The sequence below is a fragment of the Balaenoptera ricei genome, chromosome 13, assembly GCF_028023285.1.
Source record: "Balaenoptera ricei isolate mBalRic1 chromosome 13, mBalRic1.hap2, whole genome shotgun sequence".
NCBI lineage: Eukaryota > Metazoa > Chordata > Mammalia > Artiodactyla > Balaenopteridae > Balaenoptera > Balaenoptera ricei.
This window is the reverse complement of record NC_082651.1, coordinates 50,996,108-51,014,657: the sequence shown is the minus strand read 5'-3', so window position 1 is coordinate 51,014,657 and position 18,550 is coordinate 50,996,108. Positions and strand designations below refer to the sequence as shown.

Here is an 18,550-nt window from a genome sequence, read left to right as displayed (position 1 = left end):
TATTAGCAAAATGAGAAAAATCTTCTCCTTTCATACACAAGTAAAAACTCCAACAAAAACAAATTAAGTGCAAAATATTTGAGTGATTATTGTCTAAAACAAGTTGCCACTTTTTTGCAAATTGAACAAACTCACTTGGAAGTAAATACTACATAGAGAATGGGTTCTTGTTGCCAGGAAGGAGGGGGTAATAAAAATTAAATTACTTAGTCATTCTGTTTGGAGGGAAAAAAAGGTCTTCTGATTAATGAATCAGCTCACATTACTTTAAAATGAGGAACTAGTGACATTTTATAAAACCATGATTGCATGGTAATGGTACTGAGGTCATAGAGATAAAAGATTGTGGCACCTTTAATTTGTGCAGTTTCATAATTCAAATGAACTTAATATTTGTGGAGGGTGAAGCTCTTATCAACTGCTTACTATAAAAATGTGACTCTTAGAATTAGTTTGTGTTTTCTAACCCTTTAAAACCCACTACTTACTTGCAAGTTTCTAAATGTTTGTGGCCACTTATCAAGAGTAGATCCTTGACAGAAAATAGATAGTACTATGGAACTCTTCACCATAAAAATAAGTTCAGCAGGCAGGACTACAAAAACCAGATTGCCTGTGGCTGGGTTCTAATTCAGGTGAATATGTGAGTTGTCAGGGAGGGGAAGGGAAGAAGAAAACCAAGCTTCTCTGGACACACCAGTGAAAACTTTCAGACACCCAGATTGGGAAATACTGATTTAGGATTGCCTAAGTAACTTTGAGCTCCAGAAAGTACAGAATATGTAAAGAACACCCTCTGCATAATGAAGCTCTGTGTGATCATCGTTATTTACAAACGATCTGAATCCCTTCCCCCAGCTCATTTAATCTAATAGTTTGATGCTGATAAGGGGTTGGGATTCTTTGGGGAGCTGATTATCAGCATTTAAAGTGTATCCCAACTGCATTCCCCTCACAGAGAAACTGTTTCTATCTCGTCCTTTTTTTCTCCTCCTTTCCATTAGCTAAGGTCAAGGATTTCATTTAATTGAGAATTAACCTTTAACTCAGAAAGAGAAACAAATAAACACTCCTGTCCAATAAATACATCCAGGAGTGAGTGCTTAAGAACACTTTGTATCAAAGATTTCCCAGGAGACTTAAGTTAAATAGTTGTATTAAAATGTATGCTTTTTTCCCCCCTTTGGCTTAAAGACAATGTTTGTTTCTCCAATAGGTTCACTAGAATAAAGGTATCACGCTAGTCAATAAATGACACATTATAATCTCTTGGCTCTAAAAAGTTTCCAAACCCGTTCAGAATTAGGAAATCTCCTGTCTTGAGTAATTTGAAGAGGTCTTAAAAGAGCAAAACAAAACCCTCTTCCGTAATTATGTTAGTAATCCAATGGCCTTACAAATTTCTCAAGATCATTTTCACCTAGCAACAATCTAGCGACTTCCCAAGCGCGTTAACATTAGGAAAAAATACGTTCTTAAATTTGGTTGTTTCATCTTGATGTACAGCGCTGAAATGACAGGACTGCATAAGACATCAGAAATCAGTTGTTCCATATTAGATTTATTATCTTTGAAACCAAGCCCTGAGAAATGCATCCCGTACTGTAAGGTTTTCATTGTCGGTTGCCTTTAAGATGTTTGCTTTTCGTTTACGTGTTTACTTTACCCAAAGAACTGCAACATATCATTGCAACAGAATCTCTTCCCAGGTGTCAGGATCCTACGGCGATCGACTCCCTGCGCCACAAATCAATGGTAACTAGCCCCGTCTCTGGTTTACTAGAGAAGATGGTTTTTCTTTTCACTTCTCGGACGATTACAGAAACTGTTTATTACAAACAGGCCAGGAGCAGGCAAAATAACCAGGTTGAGTCTCACATCCCGGGATCTTTTAAAACTCATTTTCATACAGAAGGGTGTCATTCGTCTTGTGGGGTGGGGTTGGGGTGTGAATTTTTAAAGAAAGGCGCTCGTAACTTCATCGCGCTACCGATACACTCAGCAGTGGAATCTACTCTAGATTTCTGGAAAGTTCAACCCCAGGTCTAACCTCCAGTCTTTCCTTTGGCCAACCAAGAAAGCCCTTCTCACCTTCAGTCGGGTCCAAAAACACTTCCCACTAACCCCTCCTTGCTAACAAAGCCTCTCCCACAGGAAGGAAACGATCGCTTCCATCCACACCTCTCCGGCACGCAGTCCTCAGCCCCTCTCCTCAGACCTCCCTTGCCTCACCTTCTCCCACGGAGCCGGAGCCAGAGATTTAACCCCTTCCAGCCCTCAGAGGGAACGGGGAAGACTAAAGACAACGCACCTATTGCGTCTAGCAATTCTGTTCCCCGAGGAAACGAGAGCTATAGAACGAAAAGTACCAGCTCCCTCACGCGAGGACTGAGTGAATTCTTCTCTGCTTGTTTGCAGAGAAATCAGTCAAGATGCCTGGCCGGCCGCCACGCACCCTAGCTGCCCCGCGGGTGGAGGAGTGCGTGGGGCATTACTCCCGTCCGGGTGCAGGACTTGTCCCAGGCAGCCTCCGTGGGACTCTGACGTCTAGGACATTATAGCCGCCACCAGAAATATCGATGAGCGCTTACCCTCCGTTTAGAATGGAAATTCTTTCCAGGGCAAATAAAAAGAGAGCGTTTCTTCCCATAGGTTAGTGGCATCCTCCTAGGCTGTAATCTCAGCCAGCAAAGCACCACAAGCCACATCCTGACTGCAGGGGAGGGCCGGGTGGAGGGCTCGGTACTCTGCATGTTGTGCCTGGCGCTCAAGCAGCTGGTGTCCTCAGGCCTGGAGAGTCCCAGCGCAGAGCGGGAGCTGAGAGGAGGCGGAGATGGCGTCCCAGCCGCCGCCTCCCCCGAAACCATGGGAGACCCGCCGGATTCCTGGGGCCGGGCCGGGGTCAGGACCCGGCACCACTTTCCAGTGAGTGTGCGATTCTTCAGGCTGCGAGTTTTGTGGGCCGTAGCGGGGACTTGGCAAGAGGCGGTTGAGGCCGTTGTTGGGTGTGAAGTGTCCCCTCCCCCTCTCAACCAGCCCCCACCCCCACCCCTAGCCTTAAGGGGGGTCGAAGTGCTGCCGGGGCGCCTGTAAGGGGAATTTCGGTGTCAGCTGTTTCTGACTCGGCGGCTCTCGGCAGCGACGTTTTCGGGGGGGGTGGGGGTGTGGGTGGCGATAGTCTTGGGTTCTTGTCTGGGTGCCGGTGCTTGGAAGAAGGGGTCAGGTAGCTGTCCCTTCTGTTTGGGGGACACCCAGACTGAACTGCACGACTCTCTTCCCCCCGCCACCCCCACCTTAAAGAGTTAAGACTTTCGGTCCGTAGCAGGTGAGAGAGACATTTGCCCGCCCCGGTTCGTTAGGGAGCAAAGTCTCTCTAAAGCTTTTAACCATCTCTCGACAAGTTGGTAAAAGCCCAAAAGGTCACTTTCACACAACTGGAACTCAAGCTTGTACAGTTTGCATTCTTTTCCAGCATAACTCAGCAATGTTTCGGATAAAGATTTGGAAAAGCAACTTGAAAGCGGGAGTTAAAAACTGAGGCCTACGAGTGGCCTTTGTGTGCTAGATAGTGTGTGATTTTTTCCTAAGGCCTGTGGTTTTTTGTTTGGTTTTAATCAGTGTTAAATGGATCTACAACTCAAAAAAGGTTAAAATTGAATAAAAGAGAAGAATTTCACAGCCTTGCGTGTTTTGTGTTGGGTGGATCTGGACATTTTTAAAAAAATTTTTTTATATTGGAGCAGAGTTGGTTAATAATGTGTTAGTTTCAGGTGTACAGCAAAGTGATTCTGTTATACATATACATGTATCTATTCTTTTTCAAATTCTTTTCCCATTTAGGTTATTACAGAACATTAAGCAGTGTTTCCTGTACTATACAGTAGGTCTTTGTTGGTTATCTATTTTAAATATAGCAATGTGTACATTGTCAATCCCAAACTCCCAATCTATCCCTTCCGCCCTTGTAACCATAAGTTCTGTTCTCTAAGTCTGTGGATCTGGGCATCTTAATTCAGATGGTGAGACTCGAATGTCAGATTGCCTACTGTGGTAGGTTTACTTACATAGAAATCCCCACCATACTGGAATGTATTTCTGCTATGTTCTAAAATCTTGTAATTTTTTCTAAGGTGTTTGAACACAATTGCTACTTTAATAATGAAGGTACATAAGTAGTAAGCTTTAATTATGCTATTAAGTTGGGGTGACACTTTCTGCTACTATTTTTAAATAAATTTATTTATTTTACTTATTTTTGGTTGCGTTGGGTCTTCGTTGCTGCGCACAGGCTTTCTCTAGTTGGCAGCGAGTGGGGGTTACTCTTCGTTGCGGTGGGTGAGCTTCTCATGGCAGTGGCTTCTCTTGTTGCGGAACATGGGCTCGAGGCGCATGGGCTTCAGTAGTTGTGGCACACGGGCTCAGTAGTTGTGGCTCGTGGGCTCTAGAGCGCAGGCTCAGTAGTTGTGGCGCATGGGCTTAGTTGCTCCTCAGCAAGTGGGATCTTCCCAGACCAGGGCTCAAACCCGTGGCCCCTGCATTAGCAGGCAGATTCTTAACCACTGCGCCACCAGGAAAGCCCCTTTGCTACCTTTTTTTATGAGTGGTTTGACCCTCTTTAAAAATTTGGACTGCTCTTTAGAAGAGAGACGTTTTATTTTTGAATCTATTAAAGTTCTGTTTATGTAAAATTAACCATTTTCCCACTTTTTAAGAAAATGTGAAGTATTTTAAACACCTAGAGACTGGTAGAGAGTAAGATGATGAATACTTGTGTATTAGCTCCCAGTTTTAAGAAATATTAATATTTTACCAGATTCGCCTCAGATTTTTAAAAAAATAAAAATTAGAGCAACAGTTAAACCCTCCCATTCTTCTTTCCTACGGTGACTACTGTCCCTATTTGGTTTTTATTGTATACAATGTTTTTATACTTCAGTATTTAGCTTTGTGTGTACATTACATATGTATATATGTATGTATTATTATTCAGTATATTTTTAGACTTTAAATACATTCGAACTGTATGTATCATTTGCAAAGTGTTTTTCCACTAAGTATTATTTATTTTGAGATTTATCTTGTTCATTCTTGTAACTGTACAGGCATACTTGGGAAGTATTGCAGGTTGGGTTCAGACCACCGAAGTAAATCAAATATTGCAATAAAGCGAATTGAATATCGCAATAAAGCGAGTCACATGAGTGTTTTTGGTTTCCCAGTGCATGTAAAAGTTATGTTTACACCCTACTGTAGTCTATTAAGTGTGCAATAGCATTATGTCTAAAGAAACAATGTACATAACCTTAAAGATACTTTATTGCTAAAAAAAAAAAAATGCTAACCATCATCTGAGCCTTCAGCCAGCTGTAATCTTTTTGTCGGTGGAGAGTCTTGCCTCGATGTTGACTCATTGGAGGTGGTTGCTGAAGGTTGGGGTGGATGTGGCAGTTTCTTTAAATAAGACAACAATGAAGTTTGCCACATTGCTTGACTCTTCCTTTCTTGAACATTTCTCTGTAGCATGCAGTACTGTTTGATAGCATTTTACCCGCAGTAGAACTTCTTTCAAAATTGGAGTAAATCTTCTCAAACCCTGATGCTGCTTTATCAACTAAATTTACATAGTAGTCTAAATCCCTTGTTGTCATTTCAACAATCTTCATATCTTCTTCACCAGGAGTGGATGCCGTCTCAAGAAACCACTTTCTTTGCTTATCCATAAGAAGCAGCTCCTCATCTGTTAAAGTCTTATCATGAGATTACAGCAATTCAGTTACATCTTTAGGCTTCACTTCAATTTTTAATTCTCTTGCTATTTCCACCACATCTGCAGTTACTTGCTTCATGGATTAAAGTCATCCATGAGGGTTGGAATCAACTTCTTCCAAACTCCTGTTAAAGTTGATATTTTGAACTCATCCCATGTATCACGAATGTTCTTAATGGCATCTAAAATGGTGAATCCTTTTAGAAAGGGTTTCAATTTACTTTGCCCAAGTCCATCAGCGAAATCACTATCTATGGCAGCTATAGCCTTATGAAATTTATTTCTTAGATAATAAGACTTAAAAGTCGAAATGACTCCTTGATCCATGGGCTACAGAATGGATATTGCGTTAGCAGACATGAAAACAACATTAATCTCATTGTACACCTCCATCAGCTCTAGGGTGACCAGTTGCATTATCAGTGAGCAGTAATATTTTGAAAGGAAACTTTTCTTCTGAGCACTAGGTCTCAACAGTGGGCTTAAAATATTTAGTAAACCATATTGTAAACAGATGTGCTGTCATGCAGGCTTTGTTGTTCCACTGATAGAGCACAGGCAGAGTAGATTTAGCATAATTCCTCAGGGCCTTAGGATTTTCAGAATGGTAAATGAGCATTGGCTTCATCTTCAAGTTCCAGCTGCATTAGCCCCTAACAAGAGAGTCAGCTTGTCCTTTGAGGCTTTGAAGCCTGGCATTGCCTTCCCTCTAGTTATGAAAGCCCTAGATGGCATCTTCTTCCCATAGAAGGCTATTTTGTCTGCATTGAAAATCTGTTGTTTAGCATAGCCACCTTCATTAATTATCTTAGCTAGATCTTCTAGATAACTTGCTGGAGCTTCTACATCAGCACTTGCAGCTTCACCTTGCACTCTTATGTTATGGAGATGGCTTCTTTCCTTAAACCTCGTGAAACAACCTCTGCTAGCTTCAGACTTTTCTTCTGCAGCTTCCTCACCTCTCAGCCTTCACAGAATTGAAAAGAGTTAGGGCCTTGCTCTGGATTAGGTTTTGGCTTAAGGGAATGTTAATGGCTGCTTTGATTTAGCTAGATCACTAAAACTTTCGTCATGTCAGCAATAAGGCTGTTTCACTTTCTTATCATTAGCGTGTTCACTGGAGTAGCACTTTTAATATCCTTCAAGAACTTTTCCTTTGCATTCACAGCTTGGCTAACGGTTTGGTGCAAGAGGCCTAGCCTTTGGCCTATCCTGACTTTTGACATGCCTTCCTCTCTATGCTTAATCATTTCTAGCTTTTGATTTAGAGGCGTGTGACTCTTCCTTTCACTTGAACACTTAGAGACCATTGTAGGGTTATTAATTGGCCTAATTTCAACATTCTTGTGTCTCAGGGAAAAAGGGAATCTCAAGAAGAGAGAGAGAGACATGGGAGGAAAGGCTGGTCGCTGGAGCAGTCAGAACACACACATTTATTTTGACAGTTTGCTGTCTTATAGGGGCACAGTTCATGGTGTCCTAAAACAACTAGAATAGTAACATAAGAGATCACTGATCACCAAAACAAATATAATAGTAATGAAAAAGTTTGAAATATTGTGAGAATTACCAAAATGTGACACAGAGACATGAAGTGAGCAAATGCTGTTCAAAAAATGGTGCAGATAGATTGGCTTGACACAGGGTTGCAACAAACCTTCAATTTGTACAAAGCACAATCTGCAAAGCGCAGTAAAGCAAAGCATCATAAAATCAGGTGTGCCTGTAGTTCGTTTTACTGCCATAGGATATTCTGTTATATAAAAGCAAACTATTTGTTCTGTTATAGATATTAGAGTATTAGTTGTTAAATATTTAAAGCTATTGCAATCAACATTCTTGTGTCTTTCTCCTTGTGCACGTTTCCAAGAGGTTTTCTGGGAGGAGAGTTGCTTGTTGGAAGGGTATGCTTATCTTCAAGTACTGACTATCACCAAGGTGCTCCTCGAAGTGGTCGTATACCAATTTTTACGTTTTCACTAGCAAGGTATTCTGTTTCTCTACATTTTTCCCAACACTTGATGTTATTTTGTAGTACTGTATTTACCAATCTAATAGATGTGAAATGGTATTTAATTTGCACTTCTCTGATCAGTAATAAAATTGAGGATCTTTTTGAATGTTTATTAGCCATTTGAAATTTTTTCTGTTGGTCATCTTTTGCCCACTTTTATGTTGGCTTTATCTTTGCTTATCAATTTGTAGGAGTACTTTATTGTTTGTACTGATCCTATTTTGTTTTTATCTTTCAATCTATGGCTTGTTTTTTTGCTTTATTTACATTCATGTTCATTTTTGTTGTACAGATATTTTAATTTTAATATAGCCAAATTTTTCATATTTTATTTGTGCTTTTTCTGTCTTGGTTAAGAAACCCTTTCTACCTCAGATAAGGAAAATTTTTCTCTATATCTTCTTTTAACTGTTCATTTCCCATTCATATCTTTAATCCACCTGGAACTGGCTTTGTTGTACAAAAATCAGTGTGAAATAGAGAATTCAATTCTTTTCCATGTGGATAACTTATTGTCCTAGCACCATTTATTAAGTAGTTTATTCCATACTACTTTATAATGCCATCTATGTCATACCAAGTTTTCCTAAATGTGTGGTTCTGTTTGGGGGACTTTATAATATGTTCTGTTGCTCTATTTATCTATTCTTATGCTAACACCACACTGTCTTTATAATAAGTTTTGATATTTGGTATGTCAAGATCCTCCACACATTGCTCTTCTTCATAATTGCCTTTGTTGCACTTAGCCTTTATAAAAAGATTTATTGGGATTTTTATTAGAACTTTATATTTTACTGGAACTTTTATGTAAAGATCAAGTAAGCCTTTTCATCCATGAATATTGTGTAAGGTGCAATTGGTGAGATTTTGACATTCTTTTTTGCTTTAAGTAGTGTTTTATAATTGTTTCCATGAAGTCCTTTCCCATCATTTATAAGATATAGATATTTTATCCACATAATGTCAGACACTTAATTTATTCTGATGGTTTGGTTGAAATTCTTTTGAGCCCCATGTTGACAATCCTATCATTTACAAATAAGCCAGCATAAATTGCCAACATCCTTGTATTGGTCCAGACTTTCATTGGAATGCTTCTCAAGTCTCACTATAAATTATGTTTGCTTTTTGTTTTTAATAGATATCCTATCAAACTTCTATCTCTCTACTTTGCTCAGATTTTTATTATGAAAGGGTATCAAATTTTATGAATAACTTTTCTGCATCTGTTGGGATAATTATGTGTTTTTATTTTAATATGAAAATGTGGTTTATTGCATCTATTAACTGTCCAGTGTTGAATCATCCTTGCGTTTCTGGATGAACTCTGCTTAATTTTGATTTTTTAAAAAAAATACAATGCTGAAATCTAATATTTTAAGATCTTTGCATATATGTTCCTAATTGGCCTATAATTTTCTTTCTTTGTATTATACCTTTCTGGTTTGGTATCAGAGTTTTGTAGCTACAGAAATTTTTCTATTGAGTCTAATTTTTATTCCTTTACAGACTATGTTCTCCTTAGCAGCCTTTAAGATTTTCCCTGATACCTTGGTCCTCTACAGCTTTATTAGGCTCTATCTAGGTTCAAATATTCAGATATACATATGTACGTGTATATGTTTTCCTTATGCTCAGCAGCTACAGTGTTCATGCTCAGTACCCACAGTGTTGAATCCGAGGATTCACGTCTGTCTTTAATTCAGGAAAACTCTCACGAATCCTATCTTTAAATATTGTTTGAGCACTATTCTTTCCCATCTCTTCTTCTGGAACTACTATTAAACATATCAGGAATAGTTCTGCTCCAAGTAACAATATCTGACTTTCTGTGCTTTCAACTATAGAGGCATTTATTGTTTAGTTGACGAGAAGTCTAGAGATCTGCTAACTCACCATTGTCATCAAGGGACCTACATTTTTCTTGGCTTCCTTTTTCTGTCAGCTTTCTGACATTTTCAGTCATCTCTGTCTTACTCTTGCTCCTTCTAAAGGAATCTTTTTTTTTTTTTTCCCCAGCAGTTATACTTTGTTGGGCTTCAGTGTATTTTTCATTATATTATTTTTGGTGGGATTCATAGAGATACTTGAATCTGACTTGATCGCTTCTGCCCATCCTCTTTTCATTTCTCTGACCCCAATTACATATATGCTCTATATTTCACTATACACTCTGTATCTTACACTCTTTTCTGTATGTATCCTTTTGTTACTCGTGCTTCATTCTGGGTATTTTCTTCTGAACTCTTCTAGTTCACTGGTATTTTTCTTTCAGTGTGTCTAATCTGATAGTAAACGAATCAGTCATTGAGTTCGTAGTTTCAAGTATTTTATTTTTTTAGTTTTAGAATTTCCATTTGGTCCTGCTTTATAGTTTCTATTCTCTGCTGAAAATCTCAATCTTGCCTTTTTTTCCTTGAATATGTATAGCATAGTTGTTTAGGTCTCCACCTGATAACTCCATTATCTGGATCCATATGGATCATTTTATATTGGCTAATGTCACTCATTTTTTTTTAACGTGTAGTTTTGTCATCATAGAGGCTCAATTATTTTTCAGTGAGAGCTGGGCATTGTATATAGATAATTTAAGGCAATTTGAGGCCTAGGATGGTCTCTTCCTCCAGAGAGTTTTACTTTTGACAGGCACCTTGGACCACTAGCAATCTAAGATCATTTTAATAATTTCAAATTTGAGCTAACTTGAAATAGTGGTTTTCAGTTTCTGCCAGGGCTAGTCTATTTCTTGTTAACCTATTCCCCCTTACTCCTAGCATGTGGCTGTTTAAAGTCCCAGTCTGAAGTGTGGGCATTTATCTTGTCCCTCTTTTGGGGCTTCTGAGCTCTAGTTTTTGTCTCCTTAGCCCAGAGAGTCTATTAAAAGCTCTACTCAACTTCTCATCCTGTCAGCCATCTCTTCTGGAATTGGCCCTCTTCCCTTGAGAAACATCTAAAATGGGCTCTCTAGGTTTCCTCTTACTCCTGGATCTTGACTCTAATTCCTCAGTGTCTTGTCCTCTCATGCTTTAAACAGATAATTTTATGTTTTTTCTAGCTTTTCTAATTGTTTTCTGTGAAAGAGTTGGTCTGATTACCTAGAATACCATTACTTGAAGTAGAATTCCGCAAGTTTTATATTTCTACTCTGTTCCTTAGTGTACAACAACTAATTTTCTTTTTGCCTCATAGTTACAAGATGCCTTGTGGCTGTGGGCATTGTGTATAAGATTTCTAATGAAATTTTTTTCATTTTTACATGTGTTTTTTTTTTCAATTTTTATTTCACAGATGTTATTGCTACATTTATCTCTTTGACTTTTTTAAAATCAATTCATTCAATTCATATTATTCTTGTTCTGCTTATCTCTTTGACCATTTTAAACATATTTAGAATCTTTGATGAGCTATTATATAAAATTAGTTTTTCCTTGAATGACTTTTCATTCTTATTGTTGATTTTTGTTAGTTTGGTCTCTTTGTGTTTTTTTTTCTTCTTGTGTGTAGTATTTTTGATATGTCCATTTTGAGTGGGAATTTTGGGGTTCTGTTGTCTCACTTTTCCTTCTACATTCAGCTCTGTCTATCTGGTAGGCTTCCTGTTGCTTGTACCTCCCTCTCAGCATCCACTCTCCATGTAAGAATCTGGTATAAAGTGGGTTAGATTAAGGATATCACAGATTAAGTCATTGAGTCAGTTGTTAACTTGTTTCATTTCCTGAGTTTGAGGCTTTATCAGAGTCTTCCCCCATTCTTAGTTTTGTAACTTTCTAAAAATCCTAAAGTGTCGTCAGCAAATTTTATAATCTCTTTTACCACTGTCAGCAAATTTTTATGAGGCAAGGTGGCACTTCCCAGTCCCCAGCCTCAAGCAATGAACTAGTTTCATTTGAGTGGAGCACTTACCCTCAGAGCTGCTTCATCCAAACCTGAATATACTACACTATTTGGTAGTCTACTGACCCTTTTTCAAGTTTTGTTCCTTTTTTTATGATGTAATACAATCTGAGGTAAACAACTTCGCTCATGATTTATGCTTGCCAAAACCTTTAGATCAAACCTTTAGATGCATACTTCCAGTTTATACTTCCAGTTCATACTCCCAGTTTATACTTCCAGTTTAACTGGAAGTATAGAGGATAGGGAATAGTTAAACAACATTTGGGGGAAACACAAATCCAGAATGTGGGACACTCTAGAAGAAATTGACTGGACTCTTCAAAAAGTCCAGGACATTATTGTTCTGTTTAAATGAGAATAGGGACACAACCAACCAAATGCAATATGTGAGACTTAATTGAATTTTTGTTTCAAAAAAACCTAAAAAGACATTTTGACTTTTACAACTCAATGATAAAAAGACAAATAACCTAATTTTTTAAATGGGCAAAGTATGTGAATAGACATTTCTCCAAGGAAGATCTAAAACTGGCCAATAAGCACATGAAAAGACACTCAATATCATTAACCATTAGGGAAATGTAAATCAAACCCACAGTGACGTACCCACTAGGGTGGCTATAGTAAAAAAGACAGATAATAACAAGTGTTGGCAAAATGTAGAGAAATTGAAACCCTCATGCACTGCTGGTGGGAACGTAAAATTGTACAGTTGCTTTGGAAAACAATTTGGCAGTTCTTCAAAAGGTTAAACACAGAGTTACGGTATGACCCAGCAGTATCACCCCCAAGAAACATGAAAACATATGTTCACACAAAAATTTGTACATAAATGTTCATAGAAGCATTAGTCATAATACCCCAAAAATGGAAACAACCCAAATGTTTATCAACTGATGTATGGATAAATATAATATAGTAATAAAAAAGAATGAGGTACTGATACATGCTACAACATAGATGATCCTTCAAAACATTAAGTGAAAGAAGCCAGTCACAAAATACTACATATTGTAAGTTTCATTTACAGTAGATCCTCATTTTTTGCAGATTCAGTATTTGCAAACTCTCCTACTCGATGATTTTTATTTGTAACCCTAAAATCAGTACTTGAGGCATTTTCATGATCTTTTCAGACACACATAGAGCAGTGAGAGATCTGAGTCATCTCTCAGCTAAGGTTGAACAAAAAGCAACATTCTGGCTTCTTGTTTCAGCTCTCATACTGTAAACAGGTGTCCTTTTCAAAATCAATTAAGTGCCAGCCGCGTTTTTCACATTTTTGCTGATGATTTCACTGTCTTTAAATGGCCCCTAAGCATAGTGCTGAAGTGTTCCTAGAAGGCCTTATGGAGAAAATATTAGCATTAGATAAACTTTGTTCAGACATGAGTTGTGGTGCTTTTGGCCATGAATTCATTGTTAATGAGTCAACAATGTAATTAGATAAAGTATCTTTAAACAGAAACATACATAAAAAAGTATATGTATTGATCAGTAGATGAAAATGTTGTGACCAGAGGCTTGAAGGAACCTAACCCTTTGTTTCCTCCAGGAGCAGTGATTCAGTATTTGCTGATTCACTGTTTGCAGGTTTATAGAACATAACTATCGCAAATAACAAGAATCGATTATATAGGAAATGTCCAAAGTAGGCAAACCTATAGAGACAGACAGTAGATTAGTGATTGCGCAGGATTGGAGGAGAGTAAGAAATGGGGAGTGACTGCTAATAAATATGGGATTTCTATTTGGGATGATGAAAGTGTTCTGAAATTGCGTATGGTGATAGTTGTACACCTCTGTGAATATATGGAAAACTGTTGCTTTTTATACTTTAAATGGGTGAATTTTATGGTATGTGAATTTTATCTCAATAAAGCTGTTTAGACAAAGATATTTGAGATTAATGGATGTTTTGAATATCAGTTGGGTAATAGATGATATGGAATTATTAATTTTCAAAGATGGGAAAACAGTATTATGTTTTTGTATAAAATATCTTTATTCTTAGGAAATGCCTGCTGAGGTAGTTAGGAGTAATTTATTAGGTCTACAAGTTAATTTCAACTAGTTCAAGAAGTTTTAAAAGACTAGAGAGTGATAAAGAGAAAGCAAATGTGGCAAAATGATAGCAGTTGTTGAATTTAGATAGAAGGTATGTGGATACTCATTGTACTTTTCTTTCAAGTTATTTTTTTTTCCTGTTTGAAACTTTTCAAGATAAAAAATTGGGTGGGGGAGACTTTGCACATTCAGCAATGAGAATAAATCATTTGTTCTTCTACGTCATAGGCTTCTTTAGTTCTTATTATGCTTGTTGTAACAGAAAGCAAGACTGTACATGCACACTGAATGCACTTGTGTATGCCGGAAACAGACCACATTAAAACCAAAGAAGAGGGAATTCCTTGGTGGTCCACTGGTTAGGACTCCTCACATTCACTACCAAAGGCCTGGGTTCAGTCCCTGATTGGGGAACTAAAATTCCACAAGCTGAGCAGGGCAGCCAAAATTTAAAAAAAAAAAACACAAAGAAGAGTAAGAGGAAAGCTCTTTATTTTTTTATTACCAAATGTTTAAATGTAATTCCCTATAATTTTTTAAGTTACATATTCATCACAATTTATGAAACAATACAAAGATATATAAAGAAAAATCTGTATTAATAGTCTGTGTGATATATGTATATTAAATATTTACTAATGAAAGACTCCAGTATAGTGTTTGTATCAGTACCTATTTATATGCTAAGCACTATAGTTAGGTGATGGAGAAACAAGGAAAGCTCCTGTGCCTTTGAGGAGCTCGCCGTTTACAGGAAGAGTCAGATGTATAAATAAATGTAAGATACTGTACAAAATATGGACAAAGAATTATAGGAAGGACTTTTGATGATGGCAGAATAAGTACTCTAGGAAAAAAAAAAACTACTGAGGACAAGTAGAAAGCTAAGCAGAATATAAAACATCTGCTGGAAGGCATTATAGGGCAAAAAAGAAAATAAAGATTTATGGAGCCCAGATTCAGGAAAGTTAAAAATTCACAAAGGTGAGCATGGCCTTTGAAAGCACTTTTCCCATAGAAGCTTCTGCTGATTTCAGAAGAAGCAGCTTAGATAATGAAGCTAGTTGAGTAGAACTTTTGACAAACTCTTTTTTTTTTTTACACACACACACACACACACACACACACTGTATTTTATTTTTACAAGAGATAAATAGACTGACACCAAGCATTGTAAATGGATGACCACAACAAAAGCAACAATGATTGCAATTACCAAACACGAAACACACTCATACTATGCCATAATATTGACATTCAGTCCAGTAATCCTCCACTGTAACAGCTCCTTTACTTTGCAGTGAAAATTGATTTCTATATTCTTTGCCTCTGAGTCCTTGTGGGATTTTTTTTTTTAATTCAAACAGAAAGTCACAAAAATTATAATCATCCTCATCAGTTCACTCAGCCCCATGTAATTAATTTTGTTTTTCATCTTGATCTTTTGTTAGCACTTTTATGAGTTCATAAGTTTTTCATTAGAGTTCTGAAAATGCTTATTCATTCAGTTCAGAAGTACAGTTACCAGAAACCTGTACTTGTCAGAGTCTTTTCTATGAATTCCTTGAAGATGAAACCCTTTTATAGGAACATATTTGCAAAAGCATCAGAGTACACCCAGAACTGTCTGTAACTGACAAAAGACTTAAAAATGACCACGGTTAAAGATTTGATGAAAGTTCATAATAGTGCAATTGACAAGGAAATTTAGTTATTTCTGAGATATACATTTTAAAGTAATAACTAGAATTATGACTTATAACATTATACCAGAACATATAAGATTTTTAGAAATTTCACGTAATGTCTGAAACATTTATATTAACATATTTCCATACAGATAACCCAATGAAAGTTTAGTATTAGTTGTTTTGTTTGTTTGTTTTTTTATACTGCAGGTTCTTATTAGTCATCAATTTTATACAGATCAGTGTATATACATTGACAGACTCTTGAAGCATGGTTGGAGTTCAGACGTCTTCCAAGACGAGATACTGATAAATTACCCATACCTAGTGTTAGGTACATCTAGATATAAGGGTATAAAAGAAGTAGACAGGCCCTTATAGGAACAGAAGCCCAGCTTCAAATCATCAATTCCTGAAATTAAATTAGGGACATCATGAATTCATAGTAGCCTTAGCAGCCTGCCTGAACCAAATTAGAGAATAGTTCAGAAAACAATATCCAGATACATATTACTATATATAAAATAGATAAACAACAAGGACCTATTGTATAGCACAGGGAACTAATGTATAGCACAGGGAACTATATTCAATATCTTGTAATAACCTAAAATAGAAAAGAATGTGAAAAAGAATACATGTATTCAGTTTTATGTGTGTGTGTGTGTATATATATATATATCACTTTGCTGTACCCCTGCAACTAACACAACATTGTAAATCAACTACATTTCAATTAAAAAAAAAATGAAACAATATCCAGAATGAAACACACCTGGAGAAAGAGAACATCATCCAGAATCTCAAATTACTGCTACAATAATAATTGCTGACGCACAGCAAAATCAAATAGCCAGACCCAGGAGGACATTATGTAACACAAATGGCAGCTACGTTAACATCTGGAAAAACAAATTCATAGGAACTCTAGATATTGGAGTTAGCAAAGAGACTTTAAATTATCTTTAATATGTTGAGGGCAATAAAAGGGAAGATGAAGAATTTTGGCAGAGAATTGGAAACTATTAAAAGAGGAAAGGAATTTCTAGAACAAAAAATACGTAACCAAAATTGAGAACTCGTTAGGTTTAGAAACAGATTAGACACCATTACATAGAGAATTAGTGACTTAGAGCAGTACTACTCGAAGCGTGTTCTTTAGCTACTGAGAGTCTATGGGCTGGCTGCTATTTTTTGAACTATGTAGTAACAGTCCACAACAAGATAGGAAATTTGTATCAGAATGTAGAACAAATTGACCCTGAGCACACCATTTAGTTCAACTGGCATTTTCTTTTTTTTTTTTTTTTAATTTTTATTGGAGTATAGTTGTTTACAATGTTGTATTAGTTTCAGGTGTACAGCAAATTGAATCAGTTATACATATAAATATATCCACTCTTTTTTAGATTCTTTTCCCATATAGGCTATTACAGAGTGCTGAATAGAGTTCCCTGTGCTGTACAGTAGGGTCCTTATTAGTTATCTATTTTATATATAGTAGTGTGTATATGTTAATCCCAATCTTCCAGTTTATCCCTCCACCACTCAAGTGGCATTTTCTTGATAGCAAAACTTTCTCTGTGAAGAAAGAATTTGTTGATTTACATTATAGTGCAAGCTCCTTATCTTGCGGATTGGCCCCTTGAGTAGCAGTGACCTAAAGAATAGTTGGAGGGCTTCCCTGGTGGCACAGTAGTTAAGAATCCGCCTGCCAATGCAGGGGACACAGGTTTGAACCCTGGTCCGGGAAGATGCCACATGCCACGGAGCAACTAAGCCCGTGTGCCACAACTACTGAGCCTGCTCTCCAGAGCCCGCGATCCACAACTACTGAACCCACGTGCCACAACTACTGAAGCCTGCGTGCCTAGAGCCCGTGCTCCGCAACAAGAGAAGCCACCGCAATGAGAAGCCCGTGCACCGCAATGAAGAGTAGCCCCCGCTCGCAGCAACTAGAGAAAGCCTGCGTGCAGCAACGAAGACCCAACGCAGACAAAAATTAATAAATAAAATAAAAATTAAAAAAGAATAGTTGGGAAGAAAATACCTAGAAGGAAGTACAAAGAGACAAAAGGACAGGAAAATACAGAAAGGAAAGGAAGAGATTTAGAGGATGAAGCAAGGTATATTTTACAGATAGAAAAGATAAATAGTCCTTTAACACTTGAAGCAGTGCTTCTCAAAATATTTGTGATGATGACTAATACTTTTTATAAAATGCAGTAAAAACATCATAGCAGTGTCAAATTACTTAAACACAATCTCGTTTTCTGTACTTTTCTTATTATAGATTGGTATAAAATGGTTCATAAAATAGCACTGGTCCACAGACCACATTTTAAGTAGCATGATACTAAAGAAATTAAATTCATAATGAAAATTCTTCCCAGTAGGAGAATTCCAAGCCCATATGATTCACTGGTAAACTCTAGAAACCTTTAAGGAAGAAATAATTAACTTTTCTAGAATATAGAAAAGAATGAAATACTCCCCCAACTCTTTTTAAGAGGCTAGTTCAACCTTCATGTCCAAACCTGACAAAGACGTTTACAATAAAAGCACATTAGGGGGCTTCCCTGGTGGCGCAGTGGTTGAGAATCTGCCTGCCAATGCAGGGGACACAGGTTCGAGCCCTGGTCTGGGAAGATCCCACATGCTGCGGAGCAACTAAGCCCGTGAGCCACAATTACTGAGCCTGCGCGTCTGGAGCCTGTGTCCCGCAACAAGAGAGGCCGCGACAGTGAGAGGCCTGTGCACCACGATGAAGAGTGGCCCCTGCTTGCTGCAACTAGAGAAAGACCTTGCACAGAAACGAAGACCCAACACAGCCCAAAATAAGTTAATTAATTAATTAATTTAAAAAAAAACATATTAGGACAGTCTCATTCATGAACATAGATATAAAAAAAATCTTCAATAAAATATTGACAAACCAAATTCAGAAATATATTGTGGCCTACTTGATTCTACTTCAGGAATGCAGGTTGGTTTTAACATTTGAAAATCAATGTAATTCATCAAAGACAAAGGAAAATATTCATATAATCATCTTGATAGGTGCTAAGGAATCATTTGATAAAATTCAGCATTCATTCGTGGTAAAAAAATTTT

At 37.4% G+C, this 18,550-nt stretch overlaps 2 protein-coding genes across 5 annotated transcripts in view; one reads left to right on the top strand and one right to left on the bottom strand.

Moving 5' to 3' along the window:
• Nucleotides 1-2,648, bottom strand: part of PUS10 (pseudouridine synthase 10) — a 68,514-nt gene extending 65,866 nt beyond the window's left edge. The window contains exon 1 of one of the 4 annotated variants that reach the window (XM_059942718.1): nt 2,592-2,648. The gene's annotated coding sequence lies outside the window, so the exon portion shown is untranslated. The other 3 variants (XM_059942715.1, XM_059942716.1, XM_059942717.1) reach the window with 3 other exon arrangements.
• A 139-nt stretch (nt 2,649-2,787) lies between these two features.
• The window catches only part of PEX13 (peroxisomal biogenesis factor 13), a 36,077-nt gene continuing 20,314 nt past the window's right edge, over nt 2,788-18,550 (top strand). The window contains exon 1 of the mRNA XM_059943269.1: nt 2,788-2,925. Within this exon, the coding sequence (XP_059799252.1) occupies nt 2,834-2,925 (92 nt within the window). The 5' untranslated portion in view covers nt 2,788-2,833. The remainder of the gene's footprint in view (nt 2,926-18,550) is intronic.